At 42.6% G+C, this 14,225-nt stretch overlaps 1 protein-coding gene and 1 non-coding gene across 2 annotated transcripts; both read right to left on the reverse strand.

The window, feature by feature from the left end:
• Nucleotides 1-13,229: 13,229 nt before the first annotated feature.
• LOC101271715 (60S ribosomal protein L17-like) lies at nucleotides 13,230-14,009 on the reverse strand. The gene has a single exon (XM_033423130.2). The coding sequence runs from the start codon at nucleotides 13,709-13,711 to the stop codon at nucleotides 13,271-13,273; it is 441 nt and encodes a 146-aa protein (XP_033279021.1). The 5' UTR covers nucleotides 13,712-14,009; the 3' UTR covers nucleotides 13,230-13,270.
• On the reverse strand, nucleotides 13,814-13,879 carry LOC117201894 (small nucleolar RNA SNORD58). The gene has a single exon (XR_004484026.1). It is a non-coding gene; the product is annotated as a small nucleolar RNA SNORD58 (small nucleolar RNA).
• Nucleotides 14,010-14,225: the final 216 nt, after the last annotated feature.

The following is a 14,225-nucleotide window of genomic DNA, read 5'->3' on the forward strand; positions in this document are numbered from 1 at the left end:
AGGCCACCATCACCCTGATACCAAAACCAGACAAAACTATCACAGAAGAAGAAAATTACTGAATGGAAAGATAGCATAAGAAACTTTTTTTTTCATAAACCAGCACGTTCTAGGTCTCTACGGTCCCTCAAAATTCTATTTCAAACCTGCTACGTATTTTCTGAGTTCATCATATGTAGCTAAAAGAAGGCTGCCAATACCTCAACAATAGAAACCATGTTGCCTAAGTCCACAGTTCACTGGTTACATTGCTATCTTCTAGTTTATCGCAGAAGATTGTTATACCAAATGCTTCATGGTTATATAACATGAGTCATCATTTCTTCAGGCTTTTATGATAGTTTCTTCAACATTTTTCCAACATATACCCACCATCCAGTTCCATATCTTTTAGGTTTTTCTTGCAGCCAATACCAGACAATACAAATTCCTATATAGGTTTGTTATTGCTACAAAAATGTTGTATAACAAACAGCAAAAGATCTCAGAGGTATGCAACGATAAATATTTATTTGGTTCACTTATCTGTGGATTGGCTAGGGATCTGCTGATCTAGGCTGGGGCAGTTCAACAGGTTGACTCTTTTCCTTGAGATTCTCATCTTCCTCCTGGAACCTGTGGACTAATCTAGGAATATTCTTTTCATGGCAACAGCAGAAGGCAAGAGCATTTCCAGCCTCTGTTGGGTCACACCCACTAATATCACATTTACCAAAGCAAATCGCATTCTAAAACCAAATGAAGCCAAAGACAGTCACATGGCCAAGTCCAACATTAAAAGAGTGGGAAAGTTTACTTCTTCTATGGAAGAGAAAAGGAAGGGACTATATCTGACAGTTATTAAATCTGCCACAAGAAAAAATCTTGTTTCTCTTTTTGATTTCTTTCATAATTCCTATATAAGTTAGGGAAACTTTGGGTGTAAGCAACAAAAATCAATCTGGTTAACCTAATAACAAAGGGGATTCATTGGAAGGGTTTGAAGAAATTCATAAAAATCAGAGAAAAATCTGATCATATAGGCCTCAGAAAGGATTAGGGCCAGGAAGTCTTCAAAGATGTAGGTGATAGAAACTCTTGGTCTCTGGGGGATTCTGCATAGAATGGGGGAAATTTTCCCATCAAGTCACCCGCTGAAGATTCAACTTGCCAAGACAGATCTAAGCCAACCTGTTCAGCCTTAGGCCAGTAAAGAGCCAGGGTACTGTCCCACCAAATCTACACATAACAGGGCAGATTTGGCCCTTAAAGGAAAAGCAATGTTTTGTTATCAGAAATAAGGGAACTGCATGCTAAGAAGGCAAAATCAACAGGTGTGCACCCCAGTTACCAATCTATTGGAATTTTAAGGATGTTAAACCTGTCAAAAGCAGTATATTGTGCTAACCCACTTACACAAATTTATCCAGTAAAGACTTGAATGAAGAAATAAATCTGTGTCACTCTAGTCAACAATGTGCATCAGAGGCCTTGGAATCAGAAGATCTGGGAGAAAGTTCCAGGTCTACCATGGACTAATTATATGACCTTAGGCAAATCACTTAATGGAAACTTGTGTGGCTTTTCCTAATGAATGACTTTCTCATTCACGTACTGCTACACAGTCAGGCCCCAGTTTATGTCTTACTCTGTAGTTAATCTCTCTTTATTTTTCCGTTCTATTATTCTTAGTGAAATAATATTGATGAGATATTATTTTATTTGAATTGACCTCATGGAAATCTCCCCCTCTTCCTTCATACAAGGGAAGAGGAGGCCCAGTGCCCCTTGCCTCAGGAAATTGTTTTGTGTGTGGCAGAACCTCCTGGCATTTGTGGTTCCAAGAACTTAAACCCATTAAGAGATCATGCTGGTGCCTCTGAGGAAAATATAAGAAATCAAGAGAGGGAAGGATTTCCCCGAGGGTTGAAAGAGCTTTCCTGAGCTAAGAGTAAGAGAAAGAATAATAAGAGCAAAGTCTCAAGTGGGGCTCAGAAGAAACACACACACTCATACACTCTCTTCACCTGTTCTACCTCTTGGGCAGAGGTTCATGGGCTCATGTCCAAGCCTACAGGGCCCTGGGAAGCCCCCCTGAAATCTTCGTGTCCCCTCACGGCATCAAGCTTAGGGACATTCAGCCACTAGGCTCTAAGGGGTCCATAAGAAAAATAAATAAATAAATAAGACTATCACATCTGTAGGAAAACAAGGACCAATGCAGCCCATGGAATCTCAGAGAACACCTCAGTGAACAGATGGCTAATGAACTGATCATCTCTCATCCCTAAAACTTGCTATTGCACCAGGAGGGAGTGAGCAAAGCTCTGCATTGTTTGAGACGAAGTTTCCACCATGCCAACATATGGAGCTGGAAACAGGAATTAAACTGAGTTACAGGAAAAATAAAGTCATATTTTGTGCACACCAAGGGATGCAGTCTGAGATCCATACTAGCTATCTATGTACATGCTTGCCTTCCCAATTAAATTGTGAGCTTCTAGAAGACACCAAACAGACTCCTTCATTCTTACAGCAGGGCCTCCCAGATGTTAATGTTCACTTGTATCATCTGGATCTCATTAAAACACAGATTCTGATTCAGTAAAGCTGCGGTGAGGCCCAAGATTCTTTATCCCTAACAAATTTTCAGATGATGCTGGTCATGAGTAGCAAGGCCACAGAGATTCTTAATGATCTACACATGTAATAGATGCCAGGGTGAAGGGAAGAACAAACAAGTGAAAAATGATGATTGAATAACTTGAAGAATTGTGAAATGTGCTGATTCTATTCACCTTTCACATTTTTACTTCCAGGCCCAGAATAGGAGAGATGGAAGGTACAACATATGTACAACACTATGCTAAATGAATTCATGGGGACATGTTAAAATGATCAATTATTCTTCTAGTCAGTACTATTTATCCATTCCACTACTATTTATTAAGTGTTCAAGCATCCATGCTAGGGAGGTAAACAAAAGGCCCACACCTCATGCTACTATATCCTAATTAGGTTTATTAACTTTTTGACTCTAGGCTAGACAGAGTGTTGGACATATGTTATCTCATTTGATCTGTAAAAGAACTAGACAAATGAGAATACTGAGGGCCGTAGTGATAAAGTAACTGGCTTAAAGCCATTTAGCTAATAAAAGGTAAGGTATGGATTTGAACTTGATTTTCTTCATGTTCAGTCCTCTTTACAATATCCTAGTGAACAAAATGTACCATTAAACACATTGTTAGAAGTGATCATTAGGCTCTTCATACAGGCCATAAAACCCCATTGCTAGGTGAGAAACAGCAAAAAAAAGTCTTACCTTCTTAGTCAAAAAGATTTTTATTTACAAAAAAATATGCTCATTGGGTAACTGCACATCAGGAGGCATCTGATTCCCATCTGGCTAATAGGCAGTAATCTCATATGTGAAACCGTTTAAATATACATCTTTATTTTAAATACTTTGTGGATTTATTGGTCTTCCATGAAAGACAAAGTTATGGTCTCAGTGGTTATTACCATATCACTGAAGACATTACAAGTCCTCGGAGAGCCAACTTCTAACAAAATGAGGACAAATGTAAAGAATTAATAACTCTAGCAGTTTAGGCATTTTTTTGTTTGCAAAGAAATTTCTCTCCCAGCTCTACAAGAACTCACTCTACAAGAGTAAGTTCTCTTGGAGCAAAACTGATTATTACCTTACAGAGAAAATTCTTACAGCTGGCATTATGCTGCCCAGGGGCTGCAGAGAGACCAGGTAGCTTGGGAAAGAAACACAGGTAATATGGGTAGCAGCACCACAGCTGAGGCTCTCATTCAATTGTGAGTTGCATGTTAAAAGACACCATGGGAAAAAAAAGACACTATGGACTTCTGCTATACTTGGACTCTTCTCTTACTTAGATAGTTCTCTTCAACAGAATATGCTTCATTTAGCAACATAGTACCCCAATCAGTTACTAATAGACAGTGGTCAAGAAATGCATGTGTTAAATACATGCTGCAGAGTGCATACAAAATCCAATTAATATTATAATTGTCTCAATATTCTAATATCAATGGGGTTAGTGAGGGGTGGCTGTCACAAAGCAGAGATAACCTTGGTACCCAACACTACAGCCAGAGTGACCATGGTTTGCCCTGTACAGCCCTGGTTTACCACCATTGCTAATAGCAACACTTTTCACTTTCACATGTGTTCCCATTTGAACAACAAATTATAGAGTCACTTTATTTCTGACTCTCTTGTCTGCACAAACTTCGCTGCTTGCCAATTTGCAGATTGAGCTGGGAATCCTGCCACACAGAGAGAAATGAGTGATGAGTATAGATCCCAGTGTCCTCTGATTAGGGAAATCGTAGGGTAAATCAACAGTCAACAGCAACACCACCTCAGATCTCCACCATGAATATCTGAGATTTATATGTTTTTTTCCATTTCTTATTAATTTCTTATACAGGGGCAAATACAGTCATTATCACCACATGACAAATGATGAAGCTGAAATAAAGAAAAGCTAGTTAAAAAGTGTATGATCACCTACTTGATGATGAGCATATCGTAGGTGGGGATAAAAACACTTAAAAAATAAAATACATTATTCTATCCTCAGGGGGTTTAGAATTTATTGTGGGAAAGCATAGGCTAATGGAAAAAAAGTAAGAATAAATGTAGACTGATATTATGCCTAAGTGTTGAAAGAGCTCTCTCAAGGTTACATAATAAATATACCTCAGAGTTAAAAATAGAGGAAGTGGATGGAAAATAAAGATTTATCGAGCACATGGTATGGGTCCATATGAGCTAGCTTTAGGTCTGATTTCACTTAATTCTCATTACAAGTCCTATACAGGCAATAAGGATTTCTTTACAGACAAGGCAACACACCTTGAGAGATTAAGTAAGTTGCCTGAGGTCACACAGTACACACACTGGACGCCCTGAAAAAATGTTCTCTCTCCCCTGTACTGTAGGGATTGACCTCATTTCTCATAGCCCAAGGCAGAAATTGGCCAATATCAGGAATCTTATGAGTGTCTAAACTCAGAGGAAATAAATTCAAAATTGTATAAAATATAATATAGAAAAAAACAAGCAAAATAGGAAAATTATACGTGTATACATTTTAACTCTAAATAAATGAAAGAAGACTGCTTCTCCACATTTCCAAAAGCAAATTCCCATGCAGTGGTGTATGATTAGGGAAAGAAAACAAAAAGGGATTGTGTAAAACCACATACTGATCCAAAAAGACTTTGTTGAACTGGTCATGATGAATTCTCTATGAAGACCCCCCTACAGAACACAGTACTAATCTCTTCTTGCTGTTCTAACACTGATACAGCAAAACCCCTATTAGGTGCCACCACCACTGTGTGGTAGCGGGCAGCATTGCTGGGTGGTAGATGAAAGCTTCAAAGCATTCAAAACTGAATGTTTGGTCCTGCTACTGATTCCATTCACTCCCAATTTATCAAATACTTTGAAGTCACAAAGTAAGGTACTGGATGAGGAAGCAGAGCCTGGGGAGACAGTAAAACACAATTCAGGACCTCAAGTACATTACAATCCGGTGGGAAAGTGGACAAATATATTTACAAGATTACAAGTCATACATGATGAGCCAAAGTGAAGTAAAAATAAAGAGCTAGGAAGACACTAGTGTCAAGTGATGATTAATCCTAATCGCCCTTTCCCTCCCACAGGTGAACTTCAACTTCTTTATCGTTAAAAAGGGGTCCGTACAAATACCTTTTGGTATCGCTTATATGTGGAATCATCGAACTCCTAAAGTGGTTGCCAGGTGCTGGGGGGGGTGGAGGGGGAAATAGGGAGAGGTTGATAAAATAAACAAACTAGCCTTACAAGATGAGTAAGAGTTGGGGATCTCATGCATAACACGGTAAATACCGTTGACAACACTGTATAGTGTCACTGAAATTTGCTAAGAGAGAACTTGTTCTCACAAGATAAAAGGGTAACTATGGGAGGCAATGGATGTGTTCATTAACTTGATGGGGAAAGTTCTTTCACATTGTGTGTGACATATATATATATATATATATATATATATATGGATTATATATATAATCAATATGTTGCACACTTTAAATATCTTACAATTTCATTTGTCAATCATACTTCAATAAGGCTAGGAAAAAAGTGGGGGGGGGCGGCAGTTTCTTAATACCTTCTAGAACTTCCTCGCTGGGTCGCCATAAGAATGTAATTTTTTAAACATAAAATTGTCGAAAAAGTGCTTTGAAAACTGCGTGGTTGGATGTTGTTCATTTCTGCTTTAGATATTCTGCTGATCTCTTTTGTCCCCGAAAAGAGAACAAAGAAAGTTGGAATTTATATAGATGAACATGTTCCTAACTGTTCCATGAAATGTTATTTCCAAGAGGTGTTAATAGGAGATGTTTCTTTAAAAAAAAAAAAAAAAGGCAGAGGTGGTTCCAACGTTAGCAACATTGTGTACTGATTGTGGTCTCCAGACAGCCCCCCTTTGCCCCTGGCCCCTGGAGTTTAAGCTTCTAAATACTGCTCTGTAATGAGGTTTTCACTCTGGCCCCAATGAATGAGCATGATGGTTCCATCCGGTTAAAACATGCTGACAGTATGTTTTACAAACACTAGGTGTATACTAACGTGATGTCTGAATTTAAGGGTGTGGTTTGGTTTTTGTTGTTGTTGGGATTTTGCTTGCTTGTTTTTTGATGTCCCTTAGAGAACTGTGGGCCATGCGAGCGTACGCACCCTAGCTTGCGTAAGCTTGCCTGTTTCCACTAGGAGCCCTGACTCTACCGGTTAGTTCTCCCAAAAGGATGAATCTTCCGGCCCTTTGTCAGGGGCAGCCTGAGGTCCCATGCTGCTCTCCCACTCTGACCCTGGAACATGACATCACAATCGCTGTCCCCACTCTGCTCCCAATGAAGTGCATTAAATGTACACGATGATGTGTACCCGGCACCCTGCTCAGAGCTCTGAAAGCCCTAAGCTTTCCCTCTCCCGAGCCCAGACCCTCCCCCCCGCCTCAGTGGATTCAGGGGGGCTAGAGGCAGCCACAAAGCTGCCTGGAGTGTTATTCCTGTCCAGTGAGCCCGAATTCTCTGAGAAAGTCCCACTCAGTTGACAGAAAAGCCCCTGCGCATGGTTCCCACTTCGGAACTAGAGATTAGTACTTAAGCAGACAAGTTAACCGACACATCTGAGCCTCTCTGCAAAGTCACAGCACGCAGCCACACGGCTCTGTCCCTGAGAAGTCCTACAGCAAAGCACCTGTTTGCTTTTCCTTACTCTGGTTGCCCAAACTATTTGGAGCCCAGGAAACTTTTTGGCAACCTGCCTTTCTGGGTATGTATTGCTATAAACTGACAAAATCCCTGGAGGATGTGGAATAAACGCACAAGGCGGGATCTTCTGGGTGAGCTCTGATTTCAGCTTTCAGTTGTGTCAGAACAGATGGGCCAAGAAACCCTTCGCCTGTGTCTGCGAGCCAGTCCGGGAATAAGAAGTGGATGGAGCAGGTGCAGAAGAATCTGGAAGAAGGCAGAAGCCAGGGTGTGAGGCCAGAAATGAAACCAAGCGGGGACCCCGTGGGGTTCCCGGGCATGGAAGCCTTTTCATCCCCCGTTTCTCGTAGGCAAGACTCCAGCCTCCATGACCTTCCCTGAGTTCCAAAGGGCAGATTCAGACAGTTGCTAATCCACGGAGGAGCAGCTAAGAATCCACCTGAGGCGAGATTAAAGGGACCAGAGAAGCTCATCAAGATTGGGAGACCAAGCACCTGAGACCCTGCACACACCCTAATTCTCTCAGCAGCCCCACCCTTGAAGTATTGCTATAAAACTCCTCGTCACGTCCTCCCGGCTTGGGACACTTAGCTTGAGGCAGGAGCCCTCTGTGTCCCCCTTTCCCTGGCAAACTAATAAGGCTGTGCTTTTGCACCTCACCCCAAACTCTCCCCACAATTCAGTTCTTGGCGCCGGTGTCCAGAGAAGCTGAGCTTTTGGCATCAGAAGGAACGGCGTGCAATCTGCCCTCCTGGCGCCACCCCGCCCTCCTGAGCCCCCTCCAGCCTCCAGCTTGAGCCTCTGAGGAGGGAGAGCGGAGTCCAGCTCAGGAAGCCGAGGCCTGGAGGCTGCTGGCACACTGAGCACAGTGAGGGCTGCTCGGGGCGCAGAGCGATCCTGCGTCAAGGAGAGAACTATTCTTTCCACCTCATCCCCCGACCCTATTTTCTACCACAAACTGCAGCACAAGTCTGGCCCCTGAGCCCAGGGGAGCTGCCTTCTCAGGAGTGGGCAGCAGAGGGACAGGCAAGGGACCAGGCAGGGGATCCAAGGGAGAAGAATGACCTGGCTTGTGCCCAGGAGGGACACCACAACCCCTGACAATGATGCGCAGACTCTCCGGAGTGGGGAGTGGTGTTAAGGTCTTCTGGGCGCTCTGACGATAGGAGCGCTAGCCTTGGGGCCTTACCCTGCCTGTAATCCCACCCAGAGACTAAAGCTCTCCAGGCCTCTTTTGCATATCAACGAACGTTCTAGTTTCCTCCTCCTCTTTTTCCCCAGGCCACACTTCCCCACCCGCCCCGTCCCTCTGGAGCGATCAGCTCCAAGAAGGGTGTAGCTGGACTGCGGGGCCTTTCGTGTATTTTATTCAAGCGATGCAGTGGAGGGTGGTGTCGAGGCCCCCCATGGGGTTACTGGATGGTGAAATGGGCCTGTAAAACAAACGGTCAGACTTGGGTTGGGGGTTTTGCTAGTAAAGGGAGTTCCCGTTGTCTTAAATCATCCGGGATTGTTTACCGCAGAAGGCAGCCGTTTAATCTGAAACACAGACAGAAAGAACTGCAGCCGTGCATCTCGGCAGGTTTTCGCTGAACCCAACTTTTACATTCTGAGCACTGTAAGTACGGAGTAGCCTGGATGGCTCGAAGCCAAAGGGTAATGTTTCCTTTCGCTGTTGTTGAGAAAGGCATTCAGGAAAACAATTGAGCACAATAAGGGCCTTCCTGTTCCGTTGGGCAGGCAGGCGTGTGACCCACCCAGCAAATGTGGAGTGAGTCATCCTAGCTTCTTCCTCCCTTGTCAAAGGCTCTCTGAGGCCGGCTACACGAGATGAGCATCTTCGAATCCACTTCTCCTACCTCTCCAGGCACCGGGGATTTCCTCGATAACCAGGGTGGATGTCTATGCAGGGAAATGTCACCAACATATTTTGGTTGGGAAAGGCCTTGGCCCTGCGTTTCCCTGCAGCCAAAAGTCAGTTCTGCAAGCTCCCTTGCAGAATCCCACTGGGGTTGCTCCAAGAAGATTCAAAATGCCTAAATTGCATGGGCTTTTCATGACGTGGGTACACAAACTCTACCTCATGTGCTAACTAACACGTACTTGGCTAGTTGCGTGCCAGCCAATTGTAGCTGCCCACGGAGGGCAAAGAGCTGACAGAGCTCAAATAAAAGCAGCTGTATACAGAATTAATTAAAATAAGACCACACTTTACAATGTATTATGACCTTTAATTTTCCAAGCAATGCAACTGAAATACTAAGAGTTGCACTGACATGTCCTGGATGTATGAAAAGAAGCCTGGAGAGATATGGGATGGTCAACAGTCGGTTGGTAGTGGGAAAGGCAGCTCTCTCGCTCTCTCTTTCTCTCATTCTTTCTCCACCTTCTTTTTTCCTTTCTCTTTCCCCTGCCTCTAGAATTATGGTAAAATATTCTTCCATGAATGGAATCTAAAGTCTAAAAGATCTTTCAGAGTATAATCCAATAGAGATGGTAAACTTGACATCATTTCCCATACTCTATCTTACGAGTCAACACTCAGTGTTCCTCAACCAAAAGTTAAACCAATTGATATTGTTTTAAAGGCTCACAGGACACGCCACCCCAAAATATGCCACTTTGGTATACTGATTATTTTGTAGGCACTTGAAAACAGCAAATGCAGGAAGGGACTTTCTCTGAACTTCCCTTATCTGACTAAAGACAGATCCTCCAAAAGGAACTGAATTGTTGTAAATTCCTTCCCTTGGAGTTTCATCAACCACGGAAGATTGATTTATCACAGGAGGGGAGACTAGCAGTTGACACCACACCCAGACAAACTTTGTCACAAACTACCATATCTCCCATCTATTCTTCCAGGACCTCCAACTTTCCCGAAAAATCATTGAGATGGTATTGAAGCCTGAATTCTAAGCCACCTCTTTGACTCATTTTTTTCCTGGGCACCTCCCATGTCTACATGAGGTCTACATGTAAATCAATATACTTGTTTTTCTCTTATTAATCTGTCTTTTACTACAGAGGTCTCAACTAAGAACTCAGAAGTGTAGAGGGAAAATTGTTTTTCCTCCCCTACTGTTACAAGCATCCACCTTGCCTTTGCAAAAGGAGCTGCCACTCGTTGCTCATGTTTTGATAAAATAAGATGCAGAAAAGAAATTCTTTAGTACTTTATTTAATACTATATAGTATTTTGAAATGGCTATGAGTTTCAAGTCTAACAAAACCATACTTGGGCCCCATCTCTTCCATTTCCTAGCTATGCTACCTGGACATTTGACTTCTCTGTGCCTCAATTTCCTCATCTGAAAATAGGGATAATAATAGGCCTACCTCACAGGGTTGTTGTGAGGATTAAATAAGATGATTAATATGGATTATTTAGTGTCTTGCCCAGCACTCAGTAAATGTAATTACTACTAATCATCGTCATCGTCATCATCTAATCAAATTGTCACTGGATTAACTTTTTTCATTGGAAGTCTAATAAGCTGGGCTTGGCTAAGCTGAAAGCATAATGTCACCCCTTAGGAAGGTACAGCCTCTCTCTTGTGCCAAAATAAAGTTAGCCTCTTAAAAGGAAGATGTTTCTGATGAAGGATAGGAATGATTTGTCAGTTGAAAAGTAGTATCTTTTTTCAATCAAATAGAAGATATTTTTTAAATGTGCACATGGCAGGGCAGCAAAGCCACTAGATTTCTCCAAAAATTTGGTGATCCGTTTAATTGAGACATAGTTCCTAGAAATTTAGACATGTGGTCCACCAGAACCTTCAACTAAACAAATCAGGTAAGTGAAAATATTCATTTGTGTTACACTAAAACATCTGCCAGATTGGTATGCTAACTGGATTAAGTTTATAATTAGAGGACTATCTGGAATACACCTTCTCTTCACTAAGTATGAAGGAATCTAAAAATAAAAGTTGTTCCCCCAAACACATTCAAAAATCCATTCTTGTAGGTCGTTTGTACATCTCGACCAGTCAATAAGAAAACTTATGTTAAACCGAGCTGTTCTGAAGAACCTCAGGAGGACCTTAAGCTGGAGCAGATCTCATTTCTGAATCACAATCTACATCCCTAAGAGAGACTCAGCTCTGATCTCAAGAGTTTCATGAAAGAAAACATTGCTACAAAGCCAATGAACTCCAAACTTGAGCAAGATTTTGGCCGTGTGGCCAGAAAATTCAGTACAATTCTGGTTAACATACCCAACATTTTTACCAATGGTCTTCTTGGTGGGAACAGCTGATTTTCAGCTCAGTCAGGTCTTTTGGAAACTGAACCACAGGAATAGCACAGCTGCTGAGTAAATCAGATACATCCTGTGGTTTGCACTTCAAAGGTAGCCACAGATTCTTAAGGTATGATTCATAGTCATCAAAATCTATGAATCTCCTCTGAAATTGTTCTTTCACTACCACTAAATAGCTGGGTAATTCTTCAAATCTGTGACCCCATTGAAGTCAAGGAAATTTGGCAGGAGACTATGAATGCAATAGGAAATGAGTAGAGTTGTCACTTACTTAGGCCACTTGGCCTGTTAAAACCTGCATTTACTTGAACAAGAATAAGAAGGAAGCCAGGGCCCATGCTTTCTTAAACCCTTAGGGGGGCCATGGAATACCTAATTAAACAAATATTCAAAGCCTAGTGTCTTATGTCATTCAGGAGTCTATGTTAAAATTTGAAGGTTCTACCAAGCTACTAAACTCTATTCTGTATACATATGTCAGCTTTGAGAGTGTAGGAGCTAAGCTATATCAGAAAAACGCTAGGCAGAAGAAACCTATTAACTTCAGCAGCAGAAATATCCTATTAATTCTTTGTTCCAAAACAGGGAGTTACAAAATGCTCAGAGAGTCCATATCAGTAATTGTACTCCAGGTATAAAGTGATAACTGTATCCATTAGTTTCTACTATATAACAAACCACTCCAGAACTTAGCAGCTTAAAACAATGGCCATTTATTTAGGTCACATTTCTGCAGGTGGGTAACTGGGGCTGTGATCAGTGATCCACTCGGTGGCTCTTCTGGTCTCAGTTGGGATCGTTAATGCATTTATGGTTGGCTACTAGGCCAGTTGAGCTAGACTAGTCTAGAATGGTCTCAATGGAAATGACTTATCTCTATTCCACATAATCTCTTGTCCTCCAACAGGCTAGCCTGGGCTTGTTCATAAATGATCCGGCCAGGGTTCTGAGAGTATGGAAATACGCAAGACCTCCTGGAGCCTGAGCTAGAACTATCACTGATACCTGCACTGCATTTCGTTGCCAAAGCAAATTACTAGCCCACCCTAGACTCAAGTAGTGGGGAAATAAACCCCACTTATCGATGAGAAGAGTTTCAAAGTCAAATCACAAGCATGAAAAACCGGCCATTTTTGCAATCTACCCACAACCTCTCACACGTGTGTTCCTTAATTCCAGAGCCACTAAACCCAACAGGAGAGGGGTAAGTGGCAGCATGGGCTGAGGAAAGCATCCCTACGTGGCATCAGTCAGAGCTCAGCAGCAAGGATGCCTGATGCTCCTCCATGGCGACCCCTCCCACCTTTTGGTACTCCTGAGACAGGGGACAGTCACTTTAACATGAGTAGCAGACAACAAGGCAGCTGCCCCAAGTAATTATGTACACAGTACAGCTCAACTTTGTGTTTCTGGGCAAAAAAGAATGGAAGTGGAGGTTTGAAGGAAAGCACAGGTGGAATGCCCAGCACTGCGAAAGCCAGAGGAAAAGCCCAGGAATCCTGAGAAATGAGGATTAGAGGCCCTCCAGGGAACCGGGATTTTCTTTCATGCTTGGTATCACCTAAAACTACTGTGACAGTTAATTTTATATGTCAAATTAACTGGACCACAGGGTACCCAGATATGTGATCAAACATTGTTCTGGGTGTTTCTATGAGGGTGGTTTTGGATAAGTTTAACATTTTTTTTTTTTACTTTTATTTGCATTTATTTTTGCAGCATTTATTCCCGGGCCATAAGTTTTTGTTTCTTCAATTTCTTCTGGGATATCTTTTTCTTCTGGGCAACCTCCTCTTCTGGTTTAGGAACCATCTGTTCTTTTTCAGTAAGGATCGTCTCAATGTGGCAGGGAGAGCTCACGTATGGGTTGATCCGACCATGAGCTCCATAAGTCCTGCGCTGCATCTTGGGGGCTTTGTTCACCTGGATGTGCTCAATGACCAGAGAATCTACATCTAAGCCCTTAAGTTCAGCGTTACTCTCTGCATTTTTGAGCACGTGCAGTAAAAATTCAGCACTCTTTTTGGGCCACCGACCCTGCGTCCAGCCCCACTGTTTGGCCTGGGCACACGTACCAACTCCACCATTGTAGCGACGGAATGGCACACACGGCTTCTTTAAAGTGACATCCTTCAGATACTTGGTGGCTTTTCGGATGTGCATACCCTTAATGGCCTGGGCAGTTTCACGAGTGTTCTTAAAGTGAACACGAAGATTTGAACCTCTCGACTTGCATGACGGTTTATGTACTAAACGCTGCCCGCAGCTGCTCAGAGAGTAGTTGTTTTCCTGATTAATCCAAAGGTGTCCTAAGAAATGCCATCATCGCAGCCATCCTTCTGTCCACTGTTTCTTCCCGTGTGGAACTACCAGTGACTACAGCAGTGCTGACACTAGACTAGTGACACGGACATCATTCCTGTTACCCTCTCAGGCCCTTAACATTTAAACCGATAGGCTGAGTATAGTAGATTGCCCTCCCTAATGTGGGCTGCCAGCAAAAGGCTGACCCTTCCCCAAATTCCTCCTTTGAGTCGGCACATGTATTTTTCTCCCGCCTTGGAATTCAAACTAAAACACCAGCTCTCCCTGGCTCTTAAGCCTGCTGGCCTTTGGAACTAGACTATGTCTCTCCTGGGTATCCCGCTTGCTAACTGCAGATCTTGGGACTCCATAA

The sequence above is a fragment of the Orcinus orca genome, chromosome 7, assembly GCF_937001465.1.
Source record: "Orcinus orca chromosome 7, mOrcOrc1.1, whole genome shotgun sequence".
Lineage (NCBI taxonomy): Eukaryota > Metazoa > Chordata > Mammalia > Artiodactyla > Delphinidae > Orcinus > Orcinus orca.

What these genes read in the sequence shown, in the direction of transcription:
- LOC101271715 (XM_033423130.2), bottom strand. Translation starts at nt 13,711, where the DNA reads ATGCACATCCGAAAAGCCACCAAGTATCTGAAGGATGTCACTTTAAAG.